At 42.3% G+C, this 21,605-nt stretch overlaps 1 protein-coding gene across 3 annotated transcripts in view; it reads left to right on the top strand.

Annotated features, from left to right (window-relative positions):
• TUBGCP4 (tubulin gamma complex component 4) overlaps positions 1–21,605 on the top strand; it is a 58,962-nt gene that overhangs the window by 4,473 nt on the left and 32,884 nt on the right. For 2 of the 3 annotated variants that reach the window (XR_014015306.1, XM_081227658.1), the window contains exons 2-7: positions 9,781–9,909; positions 13,028–13,150; positions 13,537–13,590; positions 14,271–14,327; positions 17,126–17,205; positions 18,620–18,821. Coding sequence is in view for 2 of the 3 variants with exons in the window: in XM_081227658.1 (XP_081083784.1) it covers positions 9,781–9,909; positions 13,028–13,150; positions 13,537–13,590; positions 14,271–14,327; positions 17,126–17,205; positions 18,620–18,821 (645 nt within the window). In the remaining variant the exon portion in view is untranslated. Of the gene's footprint in view, positions 1–9,780; positions 9,910–13,027; positions 13,151–13,536; positions 13,591–14,270; positions 14,328–17,125; positions 17,206–18,619; positions 18,822–21,605 lie in introns of those variants that run through there. The other variant, XM_081227659.1, reaches the window with a different exon arrangement.

Here is a 21,605-nt window from a genome sequence, read left to right as displayed (position 1 = left end):
TTTAGGTGCAGGGTCAGGTTGTTTACTTGAGATGTTTCCTGTTTCTTAAGGTGGGATTGTATTGCTATAAACTTCCCCCTTAGAACTGCTTTTGCTGCGTCCCATAGGTTTTGGGTCGTTGTGTCTCCATTGTCATTTGTTTCTAGGTATTTTTTAATTTCCTCTTTGATTTCTTCAGTGATCACTTCGTTATTGAGTAGTGTATTGTTTAGCCTCCATGTGTTTGTATTTTTTACAGATCTTTTCCTGTAATTGATGTCTAGTTTCATAGCATTGTGGTCGGAAAAGATACTTGATACAATTTCAATTTTCTTAAATTTACCAAGGCTTGATTTGTGACCCAAGATATGATCTATCCTGTAGAATGTTCCATAAGCACTTGAGAAAAATGTGTATTCTGTTGTTTTTGGATGGAATATCCTATAAATATCAATTAAGTCCATCTTGTTTAATGTATCATTTAAAGCTTGTGTTTCCTTATTTATTTTCATTTTGGATGATCTGTCCATTGGTGAAAGTGGCGTGTTAAAGTCCCCTACTATGATTGTGTTACTGTCGATTTCTCCTTTTATGGCTGTTAGTATTTGCCTCATGTATTGAGGTGCTCCTATGTTGGGTGCATAAATATTTACAATTGTTATATCTTCTTCCTGGATCGATCCCTTGATCATTATGTAGTGTCCTTCTTTGTCTCTTCTAATAGTCTTTATTTTAAAGTCTATTTTGTCTGATATAAGAATTGCTACTCCAGCTTTCTTTTGATTTCCATTTGCATGGAATATCTTTTTCCATCCCCTTACTTTCAATCTGTATGTGTCTCTATGTCTGAAGTGGGTCTCTTGTAGACAGCATATATATGGGTCTTGTTTTTGTATCCATTCAGCCACTCTGTGTCTTTTGGTGGGAGCATTTAGTCCATTTACATTTAAGGTAATTATTGATATGTATGTTCCTATTCCCATTTCCTTAATTGCTTTGGGTTTGTTATTGTAGGTATATTCCTTCTGTTGTGTTTCTTGCATAGAGAAGTTCCTTTAGCATTTGTTGTAAAGCTGGTTTGGTGGTGCTGAACTCTCTCAGCTTTTGCTTGTCTGTAAAGGTTTTAATTTCTCCATCAAATCTGAATGAGATCCTTGCTGGGTAGAGTAATCTTGGTTGCAGGTTTCTCTCCTTCATCACTTTAATTATGTCCTGCCACTCCTTTCTGGCTTGTAGAGTTTCTGCTGATAGATCAGCTGTTAACCTGATGGGGATTCCCTTGTGTGTTATTTGTTGTTTTTCCCTTGCTGCTTTTAATATGATTTCTTTGTGTTTAATTTTTGACAGTTTGATTAATATGTGTCTTGGCGTATTTCTCCTTGGATTTATTCTGTATGGGACTCTCTGTGCCTCCTGGACTTGATTAACCATTTCCTTTCCCATATTAGGGAAGTTTTCAACTATAATCTCTTCAAATATTTTCTCAGTCCCTTTCTTTTTCTCTTCTTCTTCTGGAACCCCTATAATTCGAATGTTGGTGCGTTTAATGTTGTCCCAGAGGTCTCTGAGACTGTCCTCTGTTCTTTTCATTCTTTTTTCTTTATTTTGCTCTGCATCAGTTATTTCCACTATTTTATCTTCCACCTCACTTATCCGTTCTTCTGCCTCAGTTATTCTGCTATTGATCCCATCTAGAGTATTTTTCATTTCATTTATTGTGTTTTTAATCGATGCTTGATTCATCTTTAGTTCTTCTAGGTCCTTGTTAACTGTTTCTTGCATATTGTCTATTCTATTTACAAGATTTTGGATCTTGGAAATAGAATCTTGGATCAGCTTTACTATCATTATTCTGAATTCTTTTTCAGGTAGACTGCCTATTACCTCTTCATTTGTTAGGTCTGGTAGGTTTTTATCTTGCTCCTTCACCTGCTGTGTGTTTTTCTGTCTTCTCATTTTGCTTATGTTACTGTGTTTGGGGTCTCCTTTTTGCAGGCTGCAGATTCGTAGTTCCTGTTGTTTTTGGTGTCTGTCCCCAGTGGCTAAGGTTGTTTCAGTAGGTTGTGTAGGCTTCCTGGTGGGGGGGACTAATGCCTGTGTTCTGGTGGTTGAGGCTCGATCTTGTCTTTCTGGTGGACAGGTCCACGTCTGGTGGTGTGTTTTGGGGTGCCTGTGGCCTTATTATGTTTTTAGGTAGCCTCTCTGCTAACGGGTGGGGTTGTGTTCCTGCCTTGCTAGTTGCTTGGCATAGGGTGACCAGCACTGTAGCTTGCTGGTCGTTGACTGAAGCTGGGTGCTGGTGTTGAGATGGAGATCTCTGGGAGATTTTCGCTGCTTGATATTATGTGGAGCTGGGAGGTCTCTTGTGGACCCGTGTCCTGAAGTTGGCTCTCCCACTTCAGAGGCACAGCACTGACTCCTGGCTGCAGCACCAAGAGCCTTTCATCCACCCGGCTCAGAATAACAGGGAGAAAAAGTAGAAAGAAAGAATTAGTAGAAGAAAGAAAGAGAGAGGGAAAGAAAGGAGGAAGGGAAGAAAGGAAGGAAGAAAGAAAGAAAGGAGGGAGGGAGGGAGGAAGGATGGAAAGAAAGAAAGAAAAAAAGGAGGGAGAGGGAGGAATGAAAGCAAAAGGAAGAGTGAATGGAAGAAGGGAGGGAGGAAGGAAAGAAAGAAAGACAGGAGGGAGGGAGGGAGGGAGGAAAGAAAAAGAAAGTGGAAAGAAGAAGGGTGGGAGGGAGGGAGGGAGGAAAGAAAAAGAAAGAAGGAAAGGAGGAGCGGAGGGAGGGAGGGAGGAAGGGAAGGTAGGAAAAACAGAAAGAGCAGGTAAAGTAAAATAGAATAAAGTATGAAATATAGTAGCGTTATTAAAATTAAAAAGTAATTGTTGAAAAAAAACGGACAGATAGAACCCTGGGACATATGGTGGAAGCAAAGCTATACAGAGAGAATCTTACACATACACATTCACAAAAAGAGAGCAGGGGGAAGAATCGAAAATCTTGCTCTCCAAGTCCACCTCCTCAATTTGGGATAATTCGTTGTAAAAAACGGAAAAGGGCGAGAAGTCTGAAATCTTGCTCTCTAAGTCCACCTCCTTAATTTGGAATAATTCGTTGTAAAAAGAGGAAAAGGGGGGAAAGTCTTAAACCTTGTCCTCAAAGTCCACTTCCTCAATTTGGGATGATTCGCTGTCCATTCATGCACTCCACAGACGCAGGGCACATCAAATGGACCGTGGAGCTTTAATCCGCTGCCTCCGAGGCTGCACAGAGAGATTTCCCTGTCTCTGCTCTCACAGCTCCTGGGTCTCAGCCTTAGACCTGGCCCCGCCTCTGCGCGTAGGTCACCGGAGGGCGTCCGTTCTTCGCTCAGACAGGACGGGTTTAAAGGAGCCGCTGATTCGGGGGCTCTGGCTCACTCAGGCAGAGGGGAGGGAGGGGCGCGCAGTGTGGGGCGGGCCTGCGGCGGCAGAGGCCGGCGTGACGTTGCAGCAGCCCGAGGCGCTCCGTGCGCTTTCCCGGGAAAGCCGTCCCCGGGTCCCGGGACCCCGGCAGTGGCGGGGTGCACAGGCCCCCCGGAAGGCGGGGCGGACAGTGACCCGCGCTTGCACACAGGCCCCGCGGCGGCGGCGGCAGCAGCAGCCCCAGCGTCCCACGCCCGTCTCCGAGGTCCGCGCCTTTAGCCGCGGCTCGCGCCTGTCTCCGGCGCTTCCCCAAGCAGCCCTCTTAATGCCCTCTCCTCGCGCACCAAGAAACAAAAGGGAAAAAAGTCTCTTGCCTCTTCGGCAGCTCCAGACCCTTTCCCCGGACTCCCTCCGGCCTAGCCGTGGTGCACTAACCCCTTAAGGCTCTCTTCCTGCCGCAAGCCCCAGTCCTCTCCCTGCGCTCCGACTGAAAGCCGATACCGAGCCTCAGCTCCCAGCCCCGCCCGCCCCGGCGGCCGAGCAGACAAGCCTCTCGGGCTGGTGTGTGCCTGAGGGCACCGATCCTCTGTGCCGGAATCTCTCCGCTTTGCCCTCCCCACCCCTGTTGCTGTGCTCTCCTCCGCTACTCCGAAGCTTTCCCCCTCCGCCACCTGCAGTCTCCGCCCGCGAAGGGGCTTGTAGTGTGTGGAAACCTTTCCTCCTTCACGGTTCCCTCCCACTGGTGCAGGTCCCGTCCCTATCCTATTGTCTCTGTTTATTCTTTTTTTTCTTTTGCCCTACCCAGGTATGTGGGGAGTTTCTTGCCTTTTGGGGGGTCTGAGGTCTTCTGTCAGCGTTCAGTAGGTGTTCTGTAGGAGTTGTTCCACGTGTAGATGAATTTCTGATGTATCTGTGGGGAGGAAGGTGATCTCCGCGTCTTACTCTTCCGCCATCTTCCTCCGGGCCACTCTTTGTTCTTTTTGTTGTAAGTCTTGGTTTGCGGACGAGGTTCCGCCGCCGTAACTCCATTTCAGCTGCTTCAGTTCCCTAATTCTTATTTTATTTTAATTTTTTTTGTTACATCACTCTGTTATTGGTCAAATCAGTCATACAGTCAACTGGGTCATTCCATCATTGGATGACTTGAATAATATATATATATTTTTTATACAGCAGGTTCTCATTAGTCATCAATTTTATACACATCAGTGTATACATGTCAATCCCAATCGCCCAATTCATCACACCACCACCACCACCACCCCGCCGCTTTCCCCGCTTGGTGTCCATACGTTTGTTCTCTACATCTGTGTCTCAATTTCTGCCCTGCAAACCAGTTCATCTGTACCATTTTTCTAGGTTGCACATATATGTGTTAATATACGATATTTGTTTTTCTCTCTCTGACTTACTTCACTCTGTATGACAGTCTCTAGATCCATCCACGTCTCTACAAATGACCCAATTTCGTTCCTTTTTATGGCTGAGTAATATTCCATTGTATATATGTACCACATCTTCTTTATCCATTCGTCTGTCGATGGGCATTTAGGTTGCTTCCATGACCTGGCTATTGTAAATAGTGCTGCAATGAACATTGGGGTGCATGTGTCTTTTTTTTTTTTTGCGGTACGCGGGCCTCTCCCGCTGCGGAGCACAGGCTCCGGACGCGCAGGCTCAGCGGCCATTGCTCACAGGCCCAGCCACTCCGCGGCATGTGGGATCTTCCCAGACCGGGGCATGAACCCGTGTCCCCTGCATCGGCAGGCGGACTCTCAACCACTGCGCCACCAGGGAAGCCCTGTAATTCATTTCTAATCTCCTAGCGTTGTGGTCAGAAAAAATGCTTGAGGGCTTCCCTGGTGGCGCAGTGGTTGGGAGTCTGCCTGCCGATGCAGGGGACTCGGGTTCGTGCCCCGGTCCGGGAGGGTCCCACGTGCCGCGGAGAGGCTGGGCCCGTGGGCCATGGCTGCTGGGCCTGCGCGTCTGGAGCCTGTGCTCCACAATGGGAGAGGCCGCGGCAGTGAGAGGCCCGCGTACCGCAAAAAAAAAAAAGAAAAGATGCTTGATATGATTTCAATTTTCTTAAATTGGCTGAGGCTTGATTTGTGACCCAAGATGTGATCTATCCTGGAGAATGTTCCATGCACACTTGAGAAGAAAGCATAATCTGCTGTTTTTGGATGGAATGTCCTATAAATATCAATTAAATCTATCTGGTGTATTGTGGCATTTAAAGCTTCTTTTTCCTTTTGAACTCAGTTTTGTCTGGCTCCAGTATCTGAACCACTCTTTTCTACTCCTGCTTCCAGTAATATTATCTAATCATCTCCATAACTTAGTAACTTAGGTATTGTTGGCCCCAGTTTACAAATGAGCAAACTGAAGTTCAGAGAACTTTATGGTGGCTAGTCTTGATAAGGCAAGATTTGAATCTAGCTCTGTCTGATCACAAAGTCATGCCTGTTCCTATGAGAATTGGTAGTATAGGCTGTAGAGGAGCAGAAAATTTACATTCTTGGTCTATAAAACTTATAAATCAAACAGATTCCTTTTGTTATTATTTCTTTTCTCCTGTAAAACTAGCACAATGCCAGGAATATAGGAGAAAAATATTCAGGAGGTAATTGTTTGTGCCTGATTGTTGGAAGTAAAAAGAGATGAAAGAATATGGGATCAATAGCTGCCTTCCTTTTTTTCTTATAAAAAAGTCTCAATCGGATATTTTCCTCCTTAAGTTCTCAGCTTTAAAGTTACCTTCTCAGAAAAACCTTCTCTGACCACCTCTTTAAGTATACTCCTTATGCCATTATTTTCTATCACAGCAACTTGTTTATTTCCCTTATAGGACATCACAGTTCATGTTATTTATTGTTGTTACCTATGTTTAGTCTTTCTCTCACATAGATTGCCCATGGGGGCTAAGACCACAGTGGTCTTCTTCATAGATGTACCAGGAGCACCTAGTACAGTTTCTGCCACATAGTAGGTATTAAGCTATTTGTGAAAGAAAAAATTCCACCAAAATCAGCAAATATTGCATACTTTCTGCAAAACGGTGTTTTTCACATTTCGATAAAGGGAAAAATTGTCATGAATGCCCAGTGTTGATAAAAATAAGTTTATTGTAATATTGAATATGTATACACATTAAGCTAAGTATAAACTCAAGTATATTGCTCTTAAACAACTGTAAAACCAGTTATTTTTACAAAGTAAATAAAACTACCAAACTGATAAATTCAAATTAACGTTAATCTAATGCAGCTTCTCAGCATTGGCACTACTGACATTTTGGACTGGATAATTCTTTGCTGTGGGGGCCGTCCTGTGCATTGTAGGATGTTTAGCAGCATCCATGGCCTCTACTTGCTAGATGCCAGTGGTATCCCCTGAGTTGTGGCAACCAAACATCTCCAGACATTACCATGTCCCTTGGGGGCAAAATTGCCCCCACTGAGAATCACTGATCTAATGTAATATATACTGTTGTTTTGCTAAAACTAAATTGTCAACATTGAGTTAAATGGTAGAATGCAGATCTGGCTCTCTGTTTTCTATTTTGACTTCAGTAACTCTAATGAAGAGAATGCCTGTTCATATAAGTAGGTTGTACCAAATGGTACCAATAATTTTAAGCTATCGTTTGTTGTTTCAGAGTAACCAGACCTGGAACTTTTCTAAAACTCTGCCAACAAACACTGCTCAAATGCCAATTTTAATAGGAGTATCACTTAATAACTGAGTAGAGCTGTCCTAATAATAAAAAATTGCTGACATGTATTGAGCACTTGCTGTGTGCTTGGCACATGTGATTTACATGTATTAATTTATTTAATCCTCACAATTATCATCTTTATAGGTATGAAAACTGAGGCACAGAGGGGTATTGCTTGCCTAAGATTTCAAGCAAGTAAGAGGCAACTCAGGGATTCACACCCAGGCAATCTGACTCCAGAGACCAGGTTCTTAAGGACATGTCATGCTACCTTTTAAGTTGTTAACTTGAAGGTATGGTTAGCATTGTGTCATTAAAATCTACATTAAATGGATTCCTAATCAAATTATTGTGGAATCAGTTAACAGAAAAATTCTTCTTTGCCTATTTATTACTACAGTTACTGTTACATAAAGATGGCTTCCACAAAATACAATACAATATGAATGTGAAATATTCTGCGTTCCTTGGGAGTAGTAAATATGTCTGATTTTGTTCACTATTTAATCTTGGAATGTTAGCACAGTGCCTGGGATAAGTACGTGGTCACTAAAAGTTGGTTGATTCTCCAAAGAAGATATACAATGGGCAACAAACAAATGAAAAGATGATCAATATCGCTATTCATTAGGGAAATGCAAATCAAAAGCACAATAAGCTATCATTTTATACCCTTTAGGATGGTTATTACCAAAAAAACAGAAAATAACAAGTGTTAGTGAGGTTGTAGAGAAATTAGAACCCTTGTGCATTGCTGGTGGAAATGTAAAATGGTGCAGTCCCTGTGGAAAACAATATGGTGACTCCTCCAAAAATTAAACACAGAATTACAAATGCCAGCAGTTTTATTCCTGGGTATATACCCAAAAGAAGTGAAAGCAGGGACTCAAATAGATATTTGTACACCCATGTTCATAGCAGCATTATTCACAATAGCCAAAAGGCAGAAGCAACTCAGATGTCCATAGACAAATGAAGTGAATAAACAAACTGCGGCATGTACATACAATGGAATATTATTCAGCCTTAGAAAGGAGAGAGATTCTAACACGTGCTACAACATGGATGAACCTTGAAGACACTATGCTAAGTGAAATAAGCCAGTCACAAATGGATAAATATTGTAGAGTAGTCAAATTCACAGAGACAGAAATTAGAAGGGTACTTGCCAGGGTGTGTGTGGGAAGGAACAATGGGGAGTCATCATTCAAGAGGTACAGAGTTTTAGTTTGGGAAGATGAAAAAGTTCTGGAGATGGATGGTGGTGATGGTTGCACAACAAAGTGAATGCACTTAGTGCCACTAAACTGTACACCTGATAATGGCTAAAATGGTAACTTTTATGTATATTTTGCTATGATTTTTTTCTTAGTTGATTGAATGAATACATTCTCCCCCTACTATTTTTCTGCTTGAACTGCTGTGAAGTCTTTACATACCATACTAGGCTATCATTTGGCCATGATTTAAATTAAAAATACAAATGAAAATACGGACACTAAATTATATGTCCAGTTATAAGGTGCTTTTACAGACTATAATATGCTACGTTAATTTTACATTTTTATCAAAATGAAAACAAAATTTAAATTTTCATAGAGAATTTGTAAATCCTAAGAATATGTCTGAGAAACCTCTGGAATCTGCAGAACCAAGAGTGAGCAACATTGCTCAAGAGACTTTGTTGCCACCAGCTCAAAAACCCTATATATATCCTTATAGACCATGCCAGGAAGATTCCATAAGGAATAGGTAATATACTTAGCCATGAAAAAGAATGAAATCTTGCCATTTGCGACAACATGGATGGGCCTGGATGATATGCTTAGTGAAATAAGTCAGACAGAGAAAGACAAATACTTTATGATTTCACTTATATGTGGAATTTAGAAAACAAAACAGACAAACATATCAAGACAGAAACAAATGCATTGATATAGAGGACAAATGGTAGTTGCTAGAAGGGAGAGGGATGGGGGAGGGATGAAATAGGTGAAGGGTATTAAGAGGTACAAACTACCAGTTACAAAATAAACAAGTCACGGGCATGTAATGTACAGCACAGGAATATAGTCAGTCTTTTTTTTAATAAATTTATTTATTTTGGGCTGCGTCGGGTCATTGCTGCTGCGCATGGGCTCAGTAGTTGTGGCTCGTGGGCTCTAGAGCACAGGCTCAGTAGTTGTGGCGCACGGGCTTAGTTGCTCTGCGGCATGTGGGATCTTCCCAGACCAGGGATAGAACCTGTGTCCCCTGCATTGGCAGGTGGATTCTTAACCACTGCGCCACCAGGGAAGCCCCTAGTCAGTCTTTTATAATAACTTAGTATAGTGTGTAATCTGTAAAAATACTGAATCACTATGTTGTACACCTGAAACCAATATAATATTTATACTTCAGTTAAAAAAAAAACAGGTAGTAGTGGCTGCCTCTGTGGAGGTTGACTTATTTTTAATGTATACCATTTTGTACTGTTTAAATTCTTTACCATGCATTACTGCCTATTTCAATAAATAATTAAGTTGGGACTGGGGAACAACATCTTTGTAGTGATTTGGAAATACTTTTCTTATCTAGAACTTACCAGTCTTAAATAGCCATCTTGCAAAGGGAGACAATCGTTCTAGTGAGCAGTGAGTAGCGGGCATCAGCATTTTTAGCATTATTCCTCTCCTGCAGGTGTCACAGGACTTCCCATTTCTCCATCCCAGTGAAACCAGTGTCCTGAATCGACTCTGCCGGCTGGGCACAGACTACATTCGTTTCACAGAGTTCATTGAACAGTACACGGGCCATGTGCAGCAGCAGGTAGGTTCCTGTTCTCAGGGAATGTACATCTCCCTAGGCCTGGAGCTATGTCAAGCTTTCAATGAATCCATTGGTAATTCATGTAATGTAAGTGTCAAGAAGTTATGAATTTCTCATCACTGGAATTATTCAAGTGAAGGCAAGGTGACTGTACCTCAAACAAGGGAAAATATACATGGGGACCAATTTAGGCAGATGGATGTAAGAGAAAGTATGCTTTGCCCAAGTTTTAAGAGACCTGAACTAAATCAGTTTGAGCTGGACCAGAATTCCAGTCCCAGAGGTGAAAACACAAAGCATTATTTAAAATTCCTTTGCCACTCTACTTCTAACTACTGCAGTCACATTGAGGCAGGCAACTAAAATTTTCAGGCTTCCTTTTTCTTATTTGTAAATAAGAGTTAAACTGGAGAAGGTTCTTGGCATGTGGTAAGACTTAATAAATATTATTGATTAATATAAATTAATTGGAAGTCAGTGCTTTATAGTGTAGAGGCCAAAGATTTGTTTCCTGTCCATCACTTACTGGCCATAGACTGCTCAGCAGTAACCTGAGGCTCGGTTTCCTTACCTATAAAATGGGGATAGATAGTACCTATCTAATAGGGTTGTGGGGATTAAACAAGGTAATTCATGTGAAGCGCCTGGCATATAGTAGACACTCAAAAAAAATTTTTTTTTTTTCTGTACGCGGGCCTCTCACTGTTGTGGCCTCTCCTGTTGCGGAGCACAGGCTCCGGACGCGCAGGCTCAGCGGCCATGGCTCACGGGCCCAGCCGCTCCACGGCATGTGGGATCCTCCCGGACCGGGGCACGAACCTGTGTCCCCTGCATCGGCAGGCGGACTCTCAGCCACTGCGCCACCAGGGAAGCCCTCTCTTTTACTTTTAACAGCCTGCAATTCTGTCAGTGGTAAGTAAGAAGATTGCTGCATTGTGTGACTCTGATTCAATGATGACTATTTCCCAGTGGAAAGAATGATTCTGGTCGAAGAGAAAGGCAAAGAGTTCTAGAAAGGAAAAGGAAGGATGGTTTTCTGAAACAATGCAGTCAGTACCACCTGGCCCCTGTTATATAAACTGGTTGTCAGGTCCTTGGTGGTAATCTATGGGACAAAGGAGTCAGAATAATGCCTTATATTTTCATCTCTGGGACAGGGATTCTGATCCAAACAGATTTTGTTGCAGAGAAAAGAATTTAAAATCTAATCAATGCCAGGGACTTCCCTGGTAGTGCAGTGGTTAAGAATCCACCTGCCAAGGCAGGGGACACGGGTTCGAGCCCTGGTCCAGGAAGATCCCACATGTCGCAGAGCCCGTGAGCCACAACTGCTAAGCTGGTGCTCTAGAGCCCGTGAGCCACAACTACTGAGCCCATGTGCCACAACTACTGAAGCCCGCGTGCCTAGAGCCCATGCTCCACAGCAAGAGAAGCCACCGCAATGAGAAGCCCGTACACTGCAACAAAGAGTAGACCCCGCTTGCCACAACTAGAGAAAGCCTGTGTGCCGCAACTAGAGAAAGCCTGCGTGCAGCAACGAAGACCCAATGCAGCCAAAATAAATAAATAAATTTATATTAAAAAAACCTAATCAATGCCAGTTTGCTATGAAGCCATAATAATGAGAACACAATGATCAAAGTTGGAACCTGTATACATATTAATATAGATGAAAAAGGCTCTTAAGTGTTTGTGTATAACACTTTAAAAAAACCAAACCTGTCCTATATTCGTGTGACTATGTGGATCTTATATGTGAATTCCTACTTTCCCAAATTCTAAAGATATTTATAGTACCTCTTTTTTTTTTTGAAAAGTAAAAGCAGTCTCATTTTTTCTTTCATTTTGTGATAAATGAAGACATTCAGTTCTCTGGAATGACACAACCAATACAAAATCACCTGGTTGTAAGCCAACCTGGTCTGTTTCACCCTATGCCCATGCTGTTCTTATTATAGCTGGGAACATTTATCTCCAGGAACTACTAGTATCCTATGCAGCATCCTCTGGCTACAGTGTGCCTTATAACCTCTGAGCCCAAGCTTCCTACCCCATTTGTTGCTGAATTCTGCTATGGTATCTACCACCACCAGAGCCTGACCACGCAAATCAGTACATAGCCAGAAAGGCTAGTCATCATGGCCTCTAGTCAACTGTTAATTGCAGTTCCCCCGTGTAGAAGAAGAATGCTTTTATAAAAAAACTTCAGCTTTCTTGAAAGACAAACCATATTTGTTAATAGCCTCTTGGTGGGTGTCTTCTAATTCCCCACATTGGCTATCAGGTTCGTGTTTTTGATGAATTGCCATCTAGGCAGGAGAAGGGTTGTTAGAAGGAGGACTGAGGTCATTTTATTTATTCAGTAAATAGTTACCATCTGTTCAAAGAACTGTGCTAGGAAATGAAATGCAAAGATGAACAAAATATGGGCCCTTGCTTCATGAAGCTCTTGGTCTAGTGAGGGGACAGATAAACAAAAGTTCAGTTCCAGCTCTAAACAGGGATGCTGTGAAAGCAACAAAAGGGAGCTATTAATTCCCGAGGGAGAGTTAGAAAGGGCTTTGCAGGGAAGAGGTGCTGGAGTTGGGTCCTGCAGGAAGAGTAGGTATTTGTCACAAACATGAGCACATAGTTATAAGCAGATAACACTCATTCACAGGGGTGAGAGATAGAAACAAGGCACATTCAGGGAACTGCTGAGTAATCTGTAAATGAAGATGTGAAGTTAGAAGAAGTTAAAGATAATGTTGGAGAGAGAGTAAGGGCCAGAATACGGAAGTTGTTGTATACCATGTAGAGGGGTTTAGATGTTATTCTGGGGCAAGGGGAAACCACCAAAGGGATTTAAGCTAGAAGTTATAAGGTTAGAATTGAGTTGTTGAAAAACCTCTAGTGACAGTATAGAGTAATACCTGGTTGTTTGTAACATCTGAGCCACTTGGAAAATGAAAACATTATCACATTTTAAAAGGTCTCTTCACTCAGGTTTTCCTCTCATTGAAGCACTGCTTTGATAGGGAATTATTTAAACAAAAAAAATGCCATTAATAAAGGATAATGTCTTCCTTGGGTTTCAGGGTCTGAGCTGAAAAGTTAACTTCTCTTTGTTTGATTTCAGGATCACCATCCATCTCAGCAGGGCCAAGGTGGGTCACATGGAATCTACCTAAGGGCCTTCTGCACGGGGCTGGATTCAGTTTTGCAGCCTTATCGCCAAGCACTGCTTGATTTGGAACAAGAGGTGAGAAGAAATACGGGACAGAACACCTCTGGGACAGCAGATGAGGACATGCTCCTGATTTGAAATGCCCTTTGATACGGTCAGGTGGTTAAGAATGAGCTATTTTCGGCATGGCTGGAGGGTAAGTGTGCTCTCTGTGATTGCCCAAGCCATGATCGAAGTGGCAAGCGGATCACGGCAAAGGTTCCTGAGTGAGTTTAGAAGAGCCCTAGCTTTGGTTTTGTTATCACCTGAAAATCAACATTAATAATCTTCTATAAATGATCAATTCTCAATACCCTAAAATGAACCCTAAGCCTAACTCTCACATTCGCTTCTGGTTTTCATAGATGAAATAGATTCGAGATATTTTATATGGAGCCATAATCAGTGTTTTTTTGTTGCAGTTCCTGGCTGACCCCCATCTCTCCATATCACATGTCAATTACTCCTTAGATCAGGTATGATGCCCAGATAACAAAATGCTTTGGAATCTGTTGATATCATTAGAATAATCTAACTTAAAATAAATATTATTATTATTATTATTATTTATTTATTTATTTTTTTTTTTTGTGGTATGCGGGCCTCTCACTGTTGTGGCCTCTCCCGTTGCGGAGCACAGGCTCCGGATGCGCAGGCTCAGCAGCCATGGCTCACGGGCCCAGCCGCTCCGCGGCATATGGGATCCTCCCGGACCGGGGCACGAACCCGTATCCCCTGCATCGGCAGGCGGACTCTCAACCACTGCGCCACCAGGGAGGCCCAAAATATTATTTTTGAGAACTTTTTTCCTTCTGGATTCAGAGCCCAGCATTTGATATTTTGTATGCTTTCCTAGATCAGAACTGTTTGAAAAGTTCCAAATTTAGTGAAAACTTACTGTGTGATGTTAATGCTCTAGATTGGCCTCAGTATTAGCAATTATGCTCAAACATAGAAACTGCTTCTGTCTGCCATTCTCTTTCTATCTGCAGCCAACCCCTGTAGCAGATTGCCTTAGGATACTGGATCTTGGCTGTTCTGTGGTATTGCCATCATTATGTTAAGTGGGACTATTTAGAAACAAAGGCATTTCCTGAGTTAATTTTTTTTCCTTGTATTTGATTATATACCATCCTAATTATTCTCTCCTTTGCAGTTCCAGCTCCTTTTCCCCTCTGTGATGGTTGTAGTAGAACAAATTAAAAGTCAAAAGGTGAGAATTTTCCTTTTTCCTTTTGCTCTGGTAAGCACCAAGGAAATACTCATAATTAGTTTTCCTTTACATTCTTTTTTGAAGAGCCTAGTTTTCAGTAGTTTTTATTATTTATTTATTCATTCAGTGATATCTGCTTGAGTATCATGCTAAGTATCAGGAATGCAAAAATAAGTTAGGACCCTGCCATTAAGCACCTCCTGGTCCAGAAGGTGGGGGAAATGATAATAGATATACCCAAGAATGCTGCTGGGTAAGAGAACAATGCTATGGATACTTGGAGGTGAGAGCATTTTACACTGAGGATTCAGAACTGTTGGTTATGGATCTTGAAGAGAAGCAGAAAGTTAATCCTTAGAAAGAAAGAAGGTAGTAGGTTTATTGTTAGGGTACTGGCAGTTTTCTGAGAATTGTTAAATCATTGGGTGAAACCCAGATGTTTATTAGTTAAATATGCCTATTCTTATCACAAGTTTTTATCATATGCATTGAAAAGTTAGGGTCTGCAATGTCCAGAGAATGTCTTTTCTGGGTAGAATTAATAATTCTGAGATGCTTTGAGATTTTACATTAGAAGAAGTATCTGCTGGTTCATAATTGGATCAAAAAGGACAAATGGATTAAATATGTTTAGTTCATTCATGTTCTTAAGCTGTTATATTTGTGCCTTAGCTTATTAAGAGTGTTCGTTTGAATATAACTAGTTACCTAGTCAGTTTGCCAGGTTGCTACTTCATTTTTTTGCTGTGTAAGTCTAGAAACTTACCCTCTGCTGCATTCATTCTGTGCTAGCAGAGACAGCAGGGGAGGTGCTGTTTGACCCTGCAAAGCTGATGGCCCTCATCAAATAACATCGAGCTTTTATTGTGCACTTGCTGCATGCATACCAGGCACTGTGCTAAGTGCTTTACATACATTATCACAGTCAATCCTCTAAAAAATCAAATAGGTTAAGGAATGTGCTTAGGGTCACACAGATGGTAGTAAATGGTACAACTAGGATATAAACCCAGGGCTGTCTGACTCCAAATACTATGCTCTTAATCACTCTACTAAACCATCTCCCAAAATTGGAGGGGAACTTCTAGGTAAGTGGGGTTAGTGTAAGGGTCCATACATGCCGGCACATCTCAGTTGACTTTGAGCTTCCATTGGCCACAAGAAGGAGAGTGGAAAGTGAGTAGAGGGATTGCAGATGGGTGAACCTTCCTTCCTGCCGAGGAGGTTGTAGGGAGCTGAGTGCTAAGGCTCAAAAAATGAGGTTGTGGGTGAGAATGGGGGAGTGCAAACAGGCACAGGGGATCCTTTTAGAGTGATGGAAATGTTATAAAACTGGATTACGTTGATGGTTGCACAATGCTGTAAATTTACTAAAAGTTGTTGAAAGTACCCTTAAAATAGGTGAATTTATTGTATATAAATTATACCTCAATAAAGCAGTTAAGAAAAAAAACAGAGGCAAAACGACATTGAAAGAGGAAGCAGATTTTTAGAAAAGTGTATACCTTGTAAGTAGTCTGAATTAGGCCTTAATCTGAAGTAAGAGCTTTCTTTACCTCTTTTCTTGGAATTTCAACTCTAAATGATTCTGGTTTTTCCTTAGTGCAGTAGTTCTCAAACTTCATTGTGCATTAGAATCACCTGGAGCAGATTGTTAAAACCAGATCGCTGGGCCCTACCCCAGAGATTCTGATTCAGTAGGTCTGGAGTGAGGCCCAAGAATTTGCATTTCTTACAAGTTTCCAGGTGTTGCAGATGCTGCTGGGGGATGGGGTGGGATGGGGAGGGGCAGGGAGGTGGAGGGTCCATACTTCGAGAACAGCTATTGTGATGTTGTGATTTATAATAAGAAATATAGATTTGATCTTTGTCCCGTTTCTGGCACAGAGCTTCTAAAACTCAGAATTTCCTAAGTAATAAGAGCAATAAAGGTGACTTGATATTCATAACAAACCCCTTTCTACCACACCTGAGTTTGTTAATGAGGTGATTTTGGGAAAGCACTTAAGTATGGGGCTGGTTGCCAGGGGAACCACCCACGTGATTGGAGGGTTGGAACTTTCAGTCCCACCATTCCCACCTGACCTCTGGGGAGAGAGGAGGGCAGAGGGGAGAGAGCTGGAAATTGAGTTCAATCACCAATGGCCAGTGATTTAATTAATCCTGCCTGTGTAATGAAGGCTCCATAAAAACCCAAAAGGACGGGGTTTGGAGAACTTCCATGTTGGTGAGCCAGAGTGCCTCTATGTGCCACTATGCCAGGCAGAAGCTCCTTTGTTCGGGACCTCGCCCTGTGTATCCTTTTCATCTGGGTGTTGATTCGTATCCTTTAGTATCCTTCGTAAATAGGTAATCTAGTGAATAAGTGGGTTTCCTGAGTTCTGTGAGCTGCTCTAGCAAATTAGTGGAATCCAGGGAGGGGGAACCTCTGATCTATTAATCAGGCAGTTGGAAGCACAGGGAACAACCTGAACTTGTGATTGGCTTCGGAAATGGAGGGCAGTCTTGTGGGGCTGAGCCCTTAACCTGTGGAATCTGATGCTATCTCTGGGTGGATAGTATCAGAATTGAGTTGGATTGTAGGACCCCCAAGCTGGTGTCAGAGGATTGCTTGGTAGTGTGGGGAAAGCCCCCACACATTGGCATTGGAGTCAGATCAGAACTATACAAAAATCTTATGAGAAAGTTTATCCCCATTCTCTGCAGATTGTGCCCTCTGGATTGAATATAGAATATGAGATTGTGCTACATGAACTATTAAAATGGAATTCAGCTTGACAAGGCTGTATTTTCCACAGATTCATGGTTGTCAAATCCTGGAAACAGTGTACAAACACAGCTGTGGAGGTTTGCCTCCTGTTCGCAGTGCACTAGAAAAGTAAGTCATGGCTTCATTGGGGTTGGGAGGTGGAGTGGGTGGTCAAGTGACTTGATTTTGCACAAGTTTTATTTTCAGATCGTCTCAGGTTTCCTTCTGGGGAAAGTTATGACCAGGATGGAAAAGCCCCATGAGCAAAGGAGCCCATGTAATCCTTACGGTGGCTCAGAAATTGCAAAAAGGGGGTTTTAATAAAGTGTTGAGTATCGAAGCAAGGCTCTAGCTGCCTAGATGACCTTGAGGCAGTCCTTTTTCATTTTTGGATCTCATTATCCTTGGAGAATTTCCACTACATGTGCTGGATTATGCTTAGCTATGTCTAAACGTGTATTTTGAGTAGCTTTATAATCTTATAATGCCACTCTTAAAAATTTTATCCTAACAAAATTATTCAAAAGAAGAAAATAACCATATGCACAATCATTATTCACTGCAATGTTGTCTACTATATTAAGAAATTAGAAAATTACCAGCAGCAGAAGAAAGCTGATTAAAGATATATTCACTTGATAGACTATAACGCAATTAAAATTACAAATGCTATAACAACATGTAAAAATATTTTTATAATACTATCTGAAAAAAGGATACAAAATTTTATGATTACAACTGTATTAAATGTGGAGTATGATCAAAGACTGCCTGTAGAATGTTCCACAATCTGTATATTTCTGATTATTTCCTCATGATTAGATTCAGATTGAACATTCTTGTAGGCAAGAATACTACATAGGTCATATTATTTCCTGTTACAGCATATCAGAAAGCACAAAAAGTAAGTTTGTCCCATTACTGGTGTTAAGTTTCATCACTTGGTTTAGGTGTTTTCCACCAGATCTCTCTGTTTTAGAGGGACGTTTTCCCCTTTGTCATTAATATGTTATCTGAGATGTGATCCCTTGAGACCGTGTGAATATATCCCACTCTCCAGCAACCTTTCTGCATTTTGTTTCAGTCTCTGGATTTTGTTGGATAATACTTTTTCAGGTATATCAGCTTCTCACATACTGAATCTACTTTCCTTATGTGATTCCACCAAAAATAAAAACTAATTGAATACTGTGTTAGCCAAAAAGAGACTCCTGTAAGTCCATTTAATTTTAAAAGGAATCATTCATTTTGAAACTTACTTTACTCAAAAAGAGGGAAAAAAATGTGCTTCTTCTAAAAGACTATCAGAATATTTACTGAACATTTCAGACTTTAGTACACTGGCTACAAGTTTGGAAATTTAACCACTTAGTTCATCTGCAGACATTTAAGTTAAAATAGCACACTTATTTTTAGCTTAATTGGTCATTTCCCTTCTGCTGACCAAACCCTCAGGCCTCTGTTTATCCTGTAGCAGTTTAAAGCATGGGTTTAGTGTCCCTCTTAGTGGACTTCTAAGGCTCTTGCTTTCCTCTCCACTCAGAATCCTGGCCGTGTGTCACGGGGTCATGTATAAGCAGCTCTCAGCCTGGATGCTACATGGACTCCTCTTGGACCAGCACGAAGAGTTCTTTATCAAACAGGGTCCATCTTCTGGTAATGTCAGTGCCCAGCCAGAAGAGGATGAGGAGGATCTGGGCATTGGGGGACTGACAGGAAAACAACTGAGAGAACTCCAGGACTTGGTGAGAGCCCAACCAGAAGCCTAGCCTTCTCCTGCCAGGAGTCGGAAAAGTCTACAGCTAGATGACCTTTTGGTGACTTGCCCCTGCCCCCAGCCCCCAGCTCATCATAGCCTGGGCACCTTGCATAAATTCTTTAGATGTAAACACTTGGCTTTATCTTAGCTTAATACTTAAACTTAATGCCTAACAATGTGAGACTATAAAATAGAAAATATATTTGTGAGATTCCTTTTGTTTCCCCTCTTCCTGGTATACACGTTTAAGAGAATAATAATAAGTCTTGTCTCTTCAGGTAGTCTTGTAGGTACCCAGAGCTTTTACATGCAGTTTAGAGGGTTTTTTTTTTTTGCGGTACGCGGGCCTCTCACTGTTGTGGCCTCTCCCGTTGCGGAGCACAGGCTCCGGACGCGCAGGCTCAGCGGCCATGGCTCACGGGCCCAGCCGCTCCGCGGCATGTGGGATCTTCCTGGACCGGGGCACAGACGTGTGTCCCCTGCATCGGCAGGTGGACCCTCAACCACTGTGCCACCAGGGAAGCCCCTAGTTTAGAGTTTTGATTAGACTCCCCAAAGTCCTTGTATTGTTCTTATCCATTCGTCCATTCATTTATCCTGTTACAACGTTTTATTGAATGCCTGTTATATGCCAGGTACTGTTCCACATGCCACAACTGCATAAACAAATAAAATGTGGTAGTCCCTGTCCTTAAAGAGCTTATAGTTTAGTGGAAGATATATTACAGTGTACTAAGTGCTCTGGAAAGAGTAAGTATGGGTATTCTGGGAACATGGTCTTAGAGTAACTAGAGAAGGCTTTTCAGTGGAATGTATGTCTAAATTGCAAAGAGTTTAGGAGGAGGACTTCCCTCACGGTCCAGTGGTTAAAACTCCAAGCTTCCAATGCAGGGGGTGCAGGTTTGATCCCTGGTCGGGGAACTAAGATTCCCACATGCCACACAGTCAAAAAAAAAAAAAAAATTCCAAGCAAAGGGAAGGACTGTGTAAAGTACAGAGGCCATGAAGGACATGGCTCATTTGGGGAACCATTAGTAATTCAATTGAGTCAAGTAAATAAAGGCTGAGATGTAGAGTGTAAGGGACAGTGGCGGGGGGGAAGTGGCAGTCAATGAAGCTTTTGAGATGAGCAGAGGTAAGATCATGAAAGCCCTTGTAAACAAAGGGAAGGAATTTAGACTTGAGCCTGAAGAGAGCTGGGAACCGTGAAGAATTTTAGGCAAGAGGTTAACCTACCTCTGTATGTTAGATCAGACTTTATGATAGATCACTCTAGAAACAGTGTGGGGAATTGTTTTTTAAAAAATTAAGATTAGCAGCAAGTAGTTCAGTTAGGAGAATGTTGGGGACATTAGCTGAATAATAAGGGTGGCCTACACCAAGGGTGGGAACAGTAAATATGGTGAAGAATAAAGAGGCTTGAGAGATATTAAGGAGCTGGAACAGGTAGGTCGTAGTGATTGATTGGCTATGGGTCCAGAGGGAAGAATCAAGGATGATGCCCAAGTCTCTGCCTTTAGTAGTGGGCGAGTGGTGATGATAAGGAACATGGATTGCTGGTGTCAGGGGAAAGAAGATGGGTCTAACTTTGGACACATTGAGTTTGAGGTACTTGTAGGAAATGACCAGTGGGCTGAGCCTAGAGCTCATGAGAGTAACCTGGTTTAAAGTTTTAGGAGTCGTTGGCATACAGAAGTTTTTAATTTGGGGTCCACGAGTGGCGTCAGAGGGTCTGTGAAGTGTACGGTTATATATTTTTCTGGAAGGTCCGTAGCTTTTATAATTGCAGAGTCCTGTGATGCAGAAAGATTAAAAATATCTCTTAGGATGATCAGTTCAGCCTTAGAAGAAGATGTGATTGTCTAGGAAGAGTGTTGAGAGCCAGAGGAGAAGAGGGTCTAGGATAGTGCCCCGAGGCACACCAGCACCCAAGCCCAAAACTAAAAGGGTGAATAGCAGAGATCAAAGTCAGGAGTATGGAGCCTAAAGTTCCAGTTGGAGCTGGATAAGGGCCAACTCAAAAGCAATTCAGGGGGGCTTCCCCGGTGGCGCAGTGGTTGGGAGTCCGCCTGCCGATGCAGGGGACATGGGTTTGTGCCCCGGTCCGGGAGGATCCCACATGCCACGGAGGGGCTGCGCCCGTGAGCCATGGCTGCTGAGCCTGTGTGTCCGGAGCCTGTGCTCCGCAATGGGAGAGGCCCACGTACCACAAAAAAAAAAAAAAAAAAAGCAAGTCAGGGAACAGAAGGGGCCTGAGTGATTGGGTGGTGAGTGGGCTAGATCAGTGGTTCTCAAACTGTAGAGTGCCTCAGAATCACCTGGAGAGCTAGTTAAAACACGGACTGCTGGCCCTATCCCCCAGGTTTTCTGTAACTCTGGGGAGGGGCTTGAAAATTTGCATTTCTAACAAGCTCCCAAGTGAGGCCAATGGTGCTGGTCCAGGAGCCAGGCTTTGAGAACCACTTGGCTAAATGAGTCAGGCTTGTGTAAAGAGCTGGGCAGAGCAGGCATATGCACATGATAATAAATCATAGACATGTAGATCTGGAAAAAAACAAAGATCAATTATTCCATGGTACAAGTAAGGAGACTGGGTTCCAGACCTACTGCACAAGTTTTTACACAGCCAAGGCAGAGGGCTAAAATCCTAATGTTAATAAAACCACTGCTATTTCCACCATGCTATCTTGCTGCCTAAAAATGGAATACATTTCTCTAGCGCCAGTAATGTAACAATTATGCAACTTCAGATTTAAGGTCCCTGCTTCTA

This window comes from Mesoplodon bidens (genome assembly GCF_964165515.1).
Source record: "Mesoplodon bidens genome assembly, chromosome: 3".
Lineage (NCBI taxonomy): Eukaryota > Metazoa > Chordata > Mammalia > Artiodactyla > Ziphiidae > Mesoplodon > Mesoplodon bidens.
The sequence above is the reverse complement of the archived record's forward strand: the minus strand, read 5'-3'. Positions and strand labels throughout refer to the sequence as shown.